This window comes from Cynocephalus volans, chromosome 1, assembly GCF_027409185.1.
Source record: "Cynocephalus volans isolate mCynVol1 chromosome 1, mCynVol1.pri, whole genome shotgun sequence".
Lineage (NCBI taxonomy): Eukaryota > Metazoa > Chordata > Mammalia > Dermoptera > Cynocephalidae > Cynocephalus > Cynocephalus volans.
Genome location: NC_084460.1, coordinates 256,057,617 through 256,071,416, shown reverse-complemented (window position 1 = coordinate 256,071,416; position 13,800 = coordinate 256,057,617). Strand labels below are relative to the sequence as shown.

General features: G+C 34.7%; 1 protein-coding gene across 1 annotated transcript in view; it reads right to left on the bottom strand.

Moving 5' to 3' along the window:
* Positions 1–29: 29 nt before the first annotated feature.
* Positions 30–13,800, bottom strand: part of ANKAR (ankyrin and armadillo repeat containing) — a 62,325-nt gene continuing 48,554 nt past the window's right edge. Inside the window, exons 17-23 of the mRNA XM_063088516.1 lie at positions 13,129–13,251; positions 7,849–8,007; positions 7,017–7,134; positions 4,667–4,776; positions 2,580–2,776; positions 1,555–1,601; positions 30–277 (exon numbers count right to left, since the gene is read on the bottom strand). Of these exons, the coding sequence (XP_062944586.1) occupies positions 30–277; positions 1,555–1,601; positions 2,580–2,776; positions 4,667–4,776; positions 7,017–7,134; positions 7,849–8,007; positions 13,129–13,251 (1,002 nt within the window). The remainder of the gene's footprint in view (positions 278–1,554; positions 1,602–2,579; positions 2,777–4,666; positions 4,777–7,016; positions 7,135–7,848; positions 8,008–13,128; positions 13,252–13,800) is intronic.

Genomic DNA, 13,800 nt, shown 5'->3' with positions numbered 1-13,800 from the left:
AGTAATCATTTCACACTAAAATGCTTTTATTAGCCTTCTGTAGGCTCTGGGTTGGCTTTCTGTACATGTTTCCTAAGTTGATTCAAATATACTATTCTTGGTCTTAATACATTTATGACATCTGATGAAATTGCAGATGAAAAAGAAAAAATATTATGGGAAACGTTGGTCTTTTTTGTTGTCTTGAAGAGTCCCATGAAGTTAGTTACAGGAGGTATTAAAGTCAAAGAATCTCTTGGTTGAATCTTGGGTTTTGATTTTCTTCGGTGCTCTTTCCCTAAAAATTAGAGAGCCACAATTAAATGTCTCTTAAGCCTATGGGTCCCAGGTATGGTCTCATTACTTCCAGTTCTATATAGTTCTGTTTTCTTTACATAACTAAAACATACTAAGAGAACAGAGCTGTAGCTTTTAGACTTTTAGGTGTCAAAGACCAAAAATTTGTGAGACCAATATATGGCTTGCCAGCTTTTTATTATGTCAAGTTATCACTAATAAACAAATGCCAGCTACTTTAAACATTATTTTGTAAAACAAAAGCTGTTTTAACACCAAAAGAGAGTGCAAAAGACATTATCTCAGAATAATGAACTTAACATTGAATGAAATTAATTTTATCATAAACTCACTACATTGTTCTTATTTTTTCTTATTTTACCACAAACCTGTGAACACTTCATCAGACTGTTACTGGTACACAGATTATTATTTACAAACCAGAATTAAAGTGAAGAAAGAGTGGGATTGGCTTTATTCTTTTGTGTAAAATACTCTTACATTAAAGAATCTATTTTGTATATTCTTATATTTATGATATTCAGAAATATAGCCTTCACACATACCTATAGCTTCTCTCATATACTCCTTGAATAAATGAAGTTCTTTGCTCTCCTTTTACTGTCTTTCCCTATTCTCTCCCTTTCTGTTTGTGACTCCAGCAAACTGATCATGACTTCTTAATGTTTCTATCCTTGATTTTGACTATAGGACAACATAGCAAGGTAAGACTGATTTTGATCCTACGCTAAGAACACATGAACAAGCACTAAGCATATACAGGAAAATAATAAGTAATTTATATCCTCCATTATATACCTAATGGGAAGGGATTAGTAATATAAAATCTAGACTGAGCTATGCACACCTAGGCTGCTCAACTGTCATCTACCAACTATGTACAAAACTATATAGAGTATCATTGGAAAAACTGGTCTCTGTGCTAAGAATTTATAGATAGATGAGTTGTCCATGAAACATAACAATAGCAAGATTATAATTTAAATCATACATGTTTAAATACTGACATTTCTATACATGGCTTGAGGAAAAACAGTAAGGGATCTTTGTCAAGTGATATTAGTAGAGAAGACATTAAAAAATGATTAACGTGCTTGTAAATGGGAAGGTATTTTTAGTATATATGGAATTAAAAGAAAAGTTTACAAATAATCTTTTTTTTTTTTGGTACTCTGCATTCAAATTTTTAGAGAACAAACAGAATTATAAAGTGTCAGGGCTAGAAGTTTCCTTAGAAATAAAATTAAAATCAATTACCTTTTTTAAAGACAGGAATTATGGATGGCCCTCCATTCTTCTCCAGACTAAAAGGAAAACATTTTTATCAAATAAAAAAATGAAGACTTAGTTCACCCATAAAAAAAAAGTGAAAAAATATATGCAGGTTTATTTCAGGTTCCATGTTCAATGCCTAATGCCCTAATTCCTACATATTACCTGTACTAACTGAGCATGTTACTTGCAGGTATTTTATATTCAGTCACTCATTTACTCACATGTTCACTTGAAACATTTGGAACATTAAATCCCCTTGAAGTGATCAGGAAAAGCTTCATGGAAGAAGAAACACTTCAGCTGGGTTTTAAAGAAAATGGGTCTGAGAAAGTGGCACATTCTTCTAATTCCCATAAAGTTTCCATGTGGGCTAGCCATGGCAGTGTCTGTAAAATACTACTTACAGTATTTATCCTAAATTTTTTGAACCAATGAAAATTAGCTAACATTATTGATTATAGCAATTATAATCTAGATTCCCTGACATTATATAAAATTAGGTAATCAATTTTGGATTTTCATTTTTTCAAAGAATTAAAGTAACTCTAAAGGTGTATTCTATGTTTCTATACTAAAAATTGATTTATATAACCATGATACACTATTGGATCCTATTCTCTTATTATGGGGTAAGTAATATATCTTGAATAGTTCTATATCCTATATATGAATATCACTACTTGCAAAGACTTGTAATTCAGCTACATCTACAAAAGAGAAAATATGCCCATAGTAAGGAGCTTCTCCTCTCCATTTTTTTCGTAGACTTAAGTTCATGATGTAACTACAACATTGAGGCAAAATCCTTTGAGTAAATGCCTGGCAATCTTTACCATAACTGGATCACATTTAGACCTGTTTCCATCCTGGGGGTTGGCCTAGCTTTGGATTAAGTCCAGAAGACCAGTTTGATGTAAGGATAGTTCCCCTTGTTTGAGCTTCCTTAAATGTCCTTTAAATCTTTATCAATAATTTCACTACTGCAACTTCACATATAGGCACAATACCTTAAGGAAGGAAGTCCCACTATTTGTTGCAATTGAAATTCCTTTAAAAATGCTGGATTAATACTTGCATCTCTGCTGATATTATTTGTTAGACGAAGGAACTGATTAGGTTTATTCCTGCATTCTCGTAATAGGATACGGAAAGCATCTGCATTGTAAGTTAAGTAACCAAGGGCATTGGAGCAAGCTGTGAGAACCTAAATGAAGAAGAAACAATTCTTTTTTGACCAATGTGTCTTTTTTCTTAAAATATCCAACCAAATGCTCTAATTAGCTACTTTATAGGAAAGTCTCTCTATATATATACAGCAAATACGTATGTAAAACAATGGCAATCTATGGATGGAAATGTAATATTAACAGCCATATTTTTAGAGAGGGCTATCAACTGCCATTGATTTCTACTAGTTGTTCTCAGTCTTGCCTGCATTTTAGAATTACCTGGAGTGTTTAAAAAACAAAAGCAACAACAACAAAATCAGAATCTCTTGGGGGTAGAATCTGGGCTTTTTTTTTTTTTTTTTTTTTTTTTTTAAGTGTCACAGATGTAGCCAGAGTAAGAAACACTGAGTTTGAACTAAGGCAGTAGATATCCACTCTGGCTGGGTGTTGGAATCACCTGGATAGTTCTGAAAATTATTATGCCTGGGTTCCACCCCTAGAAACTCCTATTTAATTATTCTGGTGTGCAGCCTAGACATCGGAATTTTTCAAAACTGCTCAGTGATTGTATAGGAAACTGGAACAGAGACTGTAGGATAACAAGTAGGCTAAAAATAGCCACTAAGGAAAGCGACTCAGTTTTCCACTGGCAAAAACAAGAGAAAGAAGCACAAGTATCAGGTCACAGGACTCTAGAAACAATAGTAGTTTTTCTCTTTGAAGGAAGTATCCTCTGCCGTAACCCTGACATAATTAGGTTGTTCATATGATTAATTATATTCCTGGGCAGTTATTAGGGAGTCTTACAGTTAGTAGCATAAAAAATTTCAAAGAATGAACATACAGCACGACCATGCAGGGTACCAGAGGGTTGAAGTATTGGTCTTTACATCGGCATCTGGCTGCTCTATATGCCCATATGGCTTCCACACTTTGACCAGTGGCACTGTTCTCAGTCCCTGCTTCAGGTACTGGGAATCTGTTAGGAATGCCATTCTAGGGTCCCCCTCAGATGTATTAGATCAGAAACCCTAAGAACGAGACCTAGTAATCTATCGTGTGATAGGTCCTCCAGGTGATTCTGATATACCCTAAGGTTGGAGAAACACTGCTTTGATCTTAGAGGAAAAGAATAGGGGGACACTCAGAGGCAAACTGTCAGGCCAGCACGGCTTCTTTGACACACCCTACCTTCTAATCCCGCTTGGCAAATCAGGAATACAGAAAAACTTTCCTATGGATTCCACTTTCATTCACTCCAGATCATAGAAATGACTTAGTGAGATCACAAAGTAACCAGTTTTTGTGAGATACTTTATAAACATTTAATTATAAATGTCTGTATCATCAATGTAACTTATTTGTAGATTGAATCTTTTTTTTTTTTTTTTTTTTTTTTTTCAAAGATGACCGGTAAGGGGATCTTAACCCTTGACTTGGTGTTGTCAGCACCACACTCAGCCAGTGAGCGAACCGGCCATCCGTATATGGGATCTGAACCCGGAGCCTTGGTGTTATCAGCACCGCACTCTACCGAGTGAGCCACGGGCCGGCCCCTGTAGATTGAATCTTAATTCCAGCATTAAGATGACTATTATTTCATAGTTTTCTTTGTTTTTGTTTTTAATTTAGAGAAAATTTTGAACAGATATTTCTTTTTAAATTTTTAATTATAGTTGTTTTATACTGCTTTTGTAATTAAAATCCCAAATCTTATAGTTAAAACAAATGTGCACGTTTATTAGAATCAGAGTTGTGGATGGCAGATATGACTAGTACAAAACAATCATCTCATTTTGAGTTAGTAACATGAACTGTATTATATAACACAGTCAACCAATGGAGAAATTAACCCACAGACTGAGGGAGAAACAAATTATATTTTTAGCATATTCAATTTTAGAATTAATTTTATTTGTTTTTACCTCTTCTCTTCCTGAGTGTAAGTGGTAGCAGAGCTGTTGGATTGTTCCTAATGTGGTAAATGCTTCTGGAATACCAGCTCTAGAATTAGCCAGGCTAGCTATTAAATTCCCTATAAATTAAACAAGGAAAAATGCTTGTGTTATTTGACATAAATTGATATGCTGTGCTTTTGTTTGTTTGTAGATAGCATTAAAAAAGGCTTGAGGCACATCTTTGATAATGAAGTGAAGAGAAACCGCAGGTATATGAGGGGTCTTCAAAAAGTTCACAGAAGGATTCGTACTGTCTTTCATTCCATTTTTCGACGAACTTTTTGAATACCCTTGTATATAAATGTAGAATAAACGTTCCCCGAAATTATGGTTTGGGTTTCTGTGACAAACAGTGAAAGTTAAATAGGTTTATGTAAGAGTGGAAAAATGTGAAAATCAGAGGTTTTCTTCCTTCCATGGCTTCAGAATATATTTTGTTTTGAGGTTTTCAAGGTTTTTTTTAATGACTGTGAACATAATGACTGAATTACCGTAAAAAAAATTAATGTGCCCTTTTTGCAGTTCAACTGGCTTTGAGTTAAGTGCTTAATGGTATTTTAAAATCAAACAATGTATTTGATTGCTTATTGAAGTTTAAGATCATCAAAGTTCTTACCATAAAAAGCAATGTTTGGGGATTGAAAATAATAATGAGACCCAGTAGTTAAAATAAATAAATGTGCAGCTTCCAACTTAATACTATTTCATTCATATTCATGTTTTATTTTTAAGTATACATGTATTTTTACATTTTGGGGTAGATACTTTATTGAGATATGAACTGAGTTTTTGTTTTTGTATTTTTTTCCAGCCTCATTATAAGCCAAGAAATTCTTTGTGTTTATTGCCTCAGCATGGTGAGGTTGAGTTGTAAGGTCTAAAGCAAAAAGTATCTAATGATAACCTTCTTTAAAGTTAAAAAGATGTCTTTAAAGATAGAAAGTAATGTCTCCGGCTACACCAGCCTGAACGTGCCCGATCTCGTCTGCTCTCGAAAGACAGAAAGTAAGAAATGGGGAACAGAGAGGAGCAGAGATTCTAAAACCTAAGAACTATGGTTTATAGTCCTCAAAAGAGTAGGAGCAGGAACTGTGAGAATAGCCAAGTGGTATACGTAGGAAAACCGGACACTTGGCAACAGAAATCCGAGTCTGCAAAACTGCTGTGCCTTTGGAGCCTCTTCTAGGAATCATTTTGGTTTGGATGCTGAACACATCAATTATTTTACACTTTACCTGAGACCTGAATGTCCTGCTTTGCCTGAAATACCTCAGACATGCATATGACTCTGGTGGTGGAGTGAAGAGAAAGGCCAGTAATTTTTGAGATTTAATTCTCCCCAGCCTGGGGAAATTAATTTAATATTTGAAAGCTAGTACAATATGCCATTTCTTGCACACGAGAGTTTGTGCAGTAAAATTGAATCCTGCCTCAATTGTCTTTTGGAGTCACAAAATTACTATGACACTGAATTAATAATGTTATTTAGATGAATATACACATTTTCTTTTGGCAGCTGGTGGGTACAAAAAATATATTTAATAACTTCTTTTAAATATTTTTTTCCTTGCTAGTTCCTTGCCATGCAAATATACTCCATAAAAATATAATTCTATGGCAGCAAGTGGAGTTTACTGCCTTCAGTGATCCACTTCAGTTTAAAAAAAAAAAAAACTTATTTATTTATTTATTTTGGTGGTAGTCACCGCTTATGACTTATTCTGATACTGTTTTATGTTACTCTACTCTAAGAGTGGTATATCAAGTCAGTTAAATATTATCGATCACCTATTATGTGTGAGCTGCAGGGTTAGGTGTGGAATAATATAGTTACACAATTAACATTAAATGTGTCAAGAACACTATTGAACCATTTCGCTTTGCTGTGTTGCATAGCAATGTAGAGAACTCTTAAATATTAGCAAAATGTGCACAATTGGTCAAAAGGAAACCAGACAGAGGTATATTGGTATAAATCTGCCACTACTATTATTAATCAGTGTATAAATTTTGTTGTTGGTAGTTTATAGTTGAATTCTTATTTTATATCCTGGAAAAAATAATTAAGGGAACAAAAAAGTAATTAGGAAAGCAAAAAGTCTGTGTTTGGAGTTACTCTGCTCTATTCAGGGTGCAGAATAGATGCCCATTGTTTCATGTAGACTTTTTCTGGAGTTCCATGTAGATTAACATGAGTCAGTTCTTTACACAGTGTGACAGGGTATCAGGCTTATTATTTTGTTATTGCTCAGATTACAAAAAAGAACTTTTTAAAATAGTTTTATGTGGCTACAATCAGCTTCTAGTCATTTCTTACCTGTCAAGACAATAGTAGCCATTTGAACTGAATACAGACTATCAACTAAAATAGTAACACCTCTTGCAGTCAAAGTGATATGGTCCACATCTATGAAGACTTTAGCTAATACAATAATCTAAAAACAAGAAAGAAGCACAGAATCATTGAACATTTTCTACTCAGCTTCTCTATTTATGCTTTTATGATTTTTTTTTTTTTTGTACCTCTTAGGAGGGTAAAGGGGTATTTGGTAGGATTCAATAGCAGAGAAGCAAGTGGTAGTGGGGAGGAGTTAGAGTACTTGTCCCTATCTGGTAATAGCAGCGACCATGGCAAGCCATATTCTTCATCCTACGATGTTTGCAACTTTTGCATCCTTGGAATACGGATTTACAGAAAGTACTTCTCATGGGCATAGGATAGAAAATGGAGAGAATAAGACTAAGAAGAACCCAGATACGCATAGTTGTTACAGGGTTGAAGGATCGGTGTGATCAGCTAAAGGTTTGCAGTTGGAAAATCTGTCTTGGACACTAACATGTTTCTCTACCTATTTCCTTGTAATATGGGGGTGCTGAAAATAATATTACCTGCCTATCAACCTCACAGTGTTGTTATAAGCATCAGATGAGATATAAAGGCAAAAGCACCTTGTGACTTGTAAAATTCTTAATAAATGAAGAAATCCTCATGGATAATGGAGTTTTTATGAGGTAGAAGGGGTTGGCATGACAAATACTAAATTTTACAAATCAGTAAACATTTTTCTGGATCCCCAATTTTTCTAATTTTCAAGTTTTCATTAAAATAACTTATTTATTGATTTTAGTGATAACCTCTGATTTTATACCTGAAATGCTGCCATTGCCTTCTCGGTTTCAATTATTGATTCAAGAAAAGGTTCAAATATAGATATGGTCATTGTTCCACTTTCCAATATTAAATATTGTTGAAAGCGATTATTGAAGGCAAAAAGTGTTAATGCATAGCCTGCTCTTAAGCAAATATCCTAGAAATAGAAGAAACATGCATTATCTTTTACTTCATTTGTCATGTTAATCAGCGTTATAGGTTTTGAATTCTTGCCCATTAAAATATATTGCATTCTTTTCACTCAAAGTAAAATATGACATATTAAGGAAAATAGATAAAAGAGAGTTACCCCAGAATGTTATTGAACCAATAAAAGAGGAAGACAAACTAGGTTGTAGTGGTAGGAAGAAGAAAAGAAAAAACATTTTGATTTTCAAAGAGAATGTTAGATTACTGATTATGCAAAGAATACCTGAATGGTAAGAGGAAACTACACAATTTCAATAACTGTCCTCTTTTTTGTTTCAACATATTTTTTATTTTCAACATTTCAAGGTAGAGTTGATAAATCAAAACTTCTCTTGTATAGCATGCTATATATTGTATTTTATGCATTATAAGATCATCTGTATCATCTCTTAAAACAAGTTTACTTGTAAAATTCTATTGTATTCTATGAGGGAACAGGAAAAAAACAATTTACTTTTAAGAAACACATTTTAACATGCTGGGGCTAGGCAAACAGCAAAAGCCAGTTTCTTCCTTCGAATTTATCTGCTTGCCAGAGCTATAGAAATATGATAGATCTCAGGTGGTGTTGGTGGTACAGTGGTGGGCATAGCTGCCTTCCAAATAAGATAGATCTTCCAGAAAGACTCGAAAGATTAAATCTTATTACTAAATCTTATTTTTAATATTAAAAATAATTTAATTGTATTATACTAATATTTTATTTGAACAATATAGTTCACACATGCACAGAGAACTTACTAAATTAAGGGTTTTCTTCTGCCACTATTAATCATATTATAAAATACTATATGTACATACTAAAATACTTATAGATAAAATGATATGATGACTGAGACTTGCTCCACAAAAATAATATAGGGGAGTGAATGGTTATATAGAAGAAATAAGATTGCCTATGAGTTCATAATTGCTGAAGTTGGGTCATGGGAATATTTAAGTATTTATGCTACTCTCTCATTCTATATATGTGTGTGTGTTTGTTTTTGTTTTTTGTTTGTTTTGTTTTTTAGCAGCTGGTCAGTACGGGGATCTGAAACTATGACCTTGGTGTTAAAAGGCAGTGCTTTAACTAACTGCGCTAACTGGCCATTCCACATATGTTTGAAATTTTCCATAGTAAAAATCACATGCAAACATACACACACACAAAGTAGTCACCTGGCCATAGGCAAGTAGGAAAGTATTAGGTACAGTCAAAGGAATAAGGAACTAGATCTCAGTCATGGATGAAGGATAAATTAACTGATAGCAGGATAGAGCTCTGAGCCAAGTAGGAAAGAATGGCAATGGGGAGTGAGCCAAGGGCATGCCTTGTGTCTCAGTGTCAGGTAGAGGGATGTGAGGGAAGTACACTAGGACTCAACCCATTTCCACTTCTTTTCCATGTAGGTTTTGCTCCTGACCTTATCACTGTGGAAGTCTATTATAAATAGGTTAGTTTAGGGGCTAGCCCGTGGCTCACTTGGGAGAGTGCGGTGTTGAGAACACCAAGGCCCCAGGTTCGGATCCCATATAGGGATGGCTGGTTAGCTCGCTGGCTGAGCATGGTGCTGACAACACCAAGTCAAGGGTTAAGATCCCCTTACCCGTCATCTTTTTAAAATAAATAAATAAATAAATAAATAAATAAATAAATAAATAAATAAATAGATAGATAGATAGATAGATAGATAGATAGATAGATAGATAGATAGATAGATAGGTTAGTCTATAATTTGGTTGATTATATTTGAAAATGAATCCCATAATTTCACTGCTTCCACCATACTAGTTCATATCTGATAGAGGACAAGAACCAGTCCAGAAGGCTACTTCCAGTCCAGAAGGTTAAAGATCAGTCCTTGAGGAAGGACATTTTTCCATATTTCTTTTACTGAATGTTAACTGTTTTACACACTCTACTTTATATACCCTTTTATTTACCTACCTCCAGTGATTTACCTGCTGGTTGCCTATTTTCCCTTATACACATGATGACTTATGAATGGTAGAAGACTGCCTGTTATTTATGCTTATTAACATGTCTTCAAAAATATGTTCATAATTAATTAGGCTATATTTTAATTAAATAAGAGTAGAATAACAGTAACTAAAATAATAAAGCTAATTTTAGGTGGTTTGTAAAAATAATTCTCACTGGTCTATTCCACATAATTTATTCTAGTTTTACAGCATGAGAATAATTAAATTATAATTAAAAAATAACACATAACCTATTGAATCTCCATGTAGACAAGATCGATGTGGGGAGGAGTTTCAAGAATCTGGGTTAACTGACTTCATTTTTATTGCCTTCCTGTCATTATCTATAATATAGCTATTCATTCAGTGACATATTTAATTCTTGAACATCCCTCCCTCCCCTCTAATTTCTGCAACAGGTCTGTATAATCTGAAGTTTCCCACTATAGGTTTAATTAAGGACTACAATAGCTCAGTACTTTCTCTACAGCCCCAAGAGTACTAATGTGCCCCTGTGGGGCAGATAGTTTGAGATAAACTTAACGCAGTGTACTAGAAACCCTAGAAGACTTTTAACTCACTGTTGTGATGATTCTTACAATTAAAAATTTTGGCCAAGACAAGATAAATCCTTTGGTTTATCCTTAAACCTTGTAGTTCTCTAAGATTTCCTACATCTGTAGAACTGCACAAGAATGTATCTATTATGAGCCAGACATAGGATCTAGAGGGTGAAGCAGGTGGTAACAGGCTGGAAGGGAAGGGAGAATGCTTGAGGGGAGAATGTGTTGTAGCCGAAAAGGGAGAAGGATGGTATACTTGAGGAATAGGGTAATGAGAGTAAAATGTGGAAGGAACAGAGCAGAGGAGAAAAGGTAGCTTTAGAGAGTCAGTCAGACATGAATTCATCTCCTCACCTGATGGAGTTTGGATGTGTTGTCCCCTCCAAAACTCATGTGGAAATCTGATCCCCAATGTGGCAGTGTTGGAAACTGATTGAGTCATGGGGCCGGGTCCCTCATGAATGGATTAATGCTCTCCCTGGGGGCGGGGGGATTAATGAGTGAGTTCTTGCTCTATTAGTTCCCACGAGAGCTTGTTGCTTAAAAAGACCCTGGCACCTCCTCTTCCTCTCTTGCTTCCTCTCTCTTGCTTCCTGTCATCATGTGATCTGCTTGTACCTGCCTGCTGCCTGCCACTTTCCGCCATGAGTAGAAGCAGCCTGAGGCCCATGCCAGATGCAGCTGTCCCAGAATCGTAAGCCAAATAAACCTCTTTCCTTTATAAATTACCCAGTCTCTGGTGTTTCTGTTATAGCAAAACAAAACGGACTAAAACATCACCCTATTATTTCTCATATTTTTATAGCATCCCTTCTCTATCTTGTGTACCACAGTAGGGTGAAATTTTATATTTTTAAAAAATAATATGACTTCCTCTCCCTGCCCACAACCCTCCTTTGTCTTCTAAAATCTCACAGAACTGAGAGAGACATAGATGGCAGTTTTCTTCCCTGATGGCTAAACGCACTGGAGACAACAATGACTCCCATTTCTCTTGGATAGCGCTATTCAAAGTGTGGCCCATGGACCAGTGGCAGTCCACAAAACTGTTGACAGTAGGATAACAGAAACTGAGAATAAACATTTAAAAGGAACAACTCTTCCTTATAGATGAATTCTAATTAATAAACATAGAAGGAAGAAGATAAAATTTTTAAAAAAATCACCATGTGGCAAATGCACCACGTGGCAAATTTTCCATGTGGATGCTTAATATGAGCAAAAATATGGTTCAAAACAGAATATTTGTATAGTCTCAAAGTGTCTCACCCTAAGACTACTTGTTAATTACAAAGGGGAAAAATAGTAACTTCACAGTGGAGAAATATGGCAGACACCACTTTAACCAAGAAATCAAACTTAACATTGCCAATAATAAGACATATCAACATATACCCCTTGATATACTGGACTTGGAAGGTGAGTGAAGAAGACAATATCACTTCTGTGATACTTTTGCCAAAATGCATAACACCTCAATTTAATCATAAGAAGACATCAGATAATGTCAAATTGAGGGACATTCTATAAAATAACTAGCCTGGACTCATCAAAAATGTCAAAATCATGAAAGACAAGGGCTAAGCTTCACAAATTGGAGACTAAAGAGACATGACTTTTATTTTTATTTATTTATTTTTTTTAAAAAAATTTTTATTATTTTTTTTAAATTCTTTAAAAAGATGACCAGTAAGGGGATCTTAACCCTTGACTTGGTGTTGTCAGCACCACGCTCAGCCAGTGAGCGAACCGGCCATCCCTATATGGGATCCGAACCCGGGGCCTTGGTGTTCTCAACACCGCACTCTCCCGAGTGAGCCACGGGCCGGCTCCCAAAGAGACATGACTTTTAGATGTAATGTGGGATTCTGGATTGGATTCTGGAACAAAAAATGGACAATGGTGAGAAAACTGACAAAATCTCAATAAGGTCTGCACCCCATACCAGCCAGCTGCAAAAATAAATAAATAAATAAATAAATGTCTGCAGATTAGTTAATAGTATTGTATCAATGTTAATGCTCTGGCTGACATTTGGGAAATGATGGTATATCCTAGGTGAAGGATATACCAGAATACTCTACTATTTTTACAAATTTTTGGAAAGTCTAAATTATTTCCAAATTTTAAAAAGGTTTTTAAAAAATTATCTTCCCGTAACAAATTGCTGGGAAAAGCTATTTCTTCATCACAAAGAATTTGAGACACACCTCTTTAGAGTACTGGGTAAAAAGTTAACGACTGAGGGTTGAAAGGGCAGAAAATTAGGTTAAAGATTTGATCCCAGGCAGAAGAGATTTGTTTTTGGCTCATCACCAAGCATTAAAATTGCTGAATTTCAAATATGAAATGTAACAATTATGAAAAATATGGAGCTGTATTATCGCATCATTACAAACTAATGACCTACACGGAGATCTTTAACATTTCTTTTCTTAAATAATACATTTGAATATTGCCATGAAGACTTGATAATTTTAGGATGTGGTCTAAAAACCATTTACTTCTTAATGAGCTCTAATATTTTGTAGAGATATTACCTTATCTGTTGACTGAAGAAGATAAAGAACATCAGCATACTCAAATCCTTCATTTTCTTGTAATTCTTTCTGTAACACATCATTCCGTAGGACAATGCATGCCAAGGAAAATGCCACTTCAACCTAAATATGTTGTTTTCAGAAGTTATTTTTCACTCATGCTTTATCAAATGACATACTTCATTGTACAAACATTTATTTAGGATACATCGTGAAAAGATACTATGAAATCTGCTAAAGCATAATCCATTGATTCCAATTCTGTGACTATTATTTAAAGACTGGCACTTACAACTTCTGGAGGAATGTCCCTCATAATTTTTAACAGCTGGAAAAAAATATCCTTCCTCTTTATGTGCAGGGACAACCATAAAGCTCCATTTGAGGGCACAGGGAATGTTCCTTTTACATCTCAAAACAATTTTTAAAAAAATTTCTGACACCAGGTTTAAAAAGCTGCATTGGACTGCTTGTTAGCTACTAACCATTTAATTATCAAGCCAGAACACCTGTTAATTTAAGCAAAGCTTTGGGGAATAGTACTCAGGAACAGTTTTTCCTCACTATAGTATTGGAGTTATTTAATGAACATTCTGAAGCCCATTGGGAAGATGAACCTTATATATTATTGGGACTCAACACTATGCATTTTTAGAAAAGTGTTATGAATTT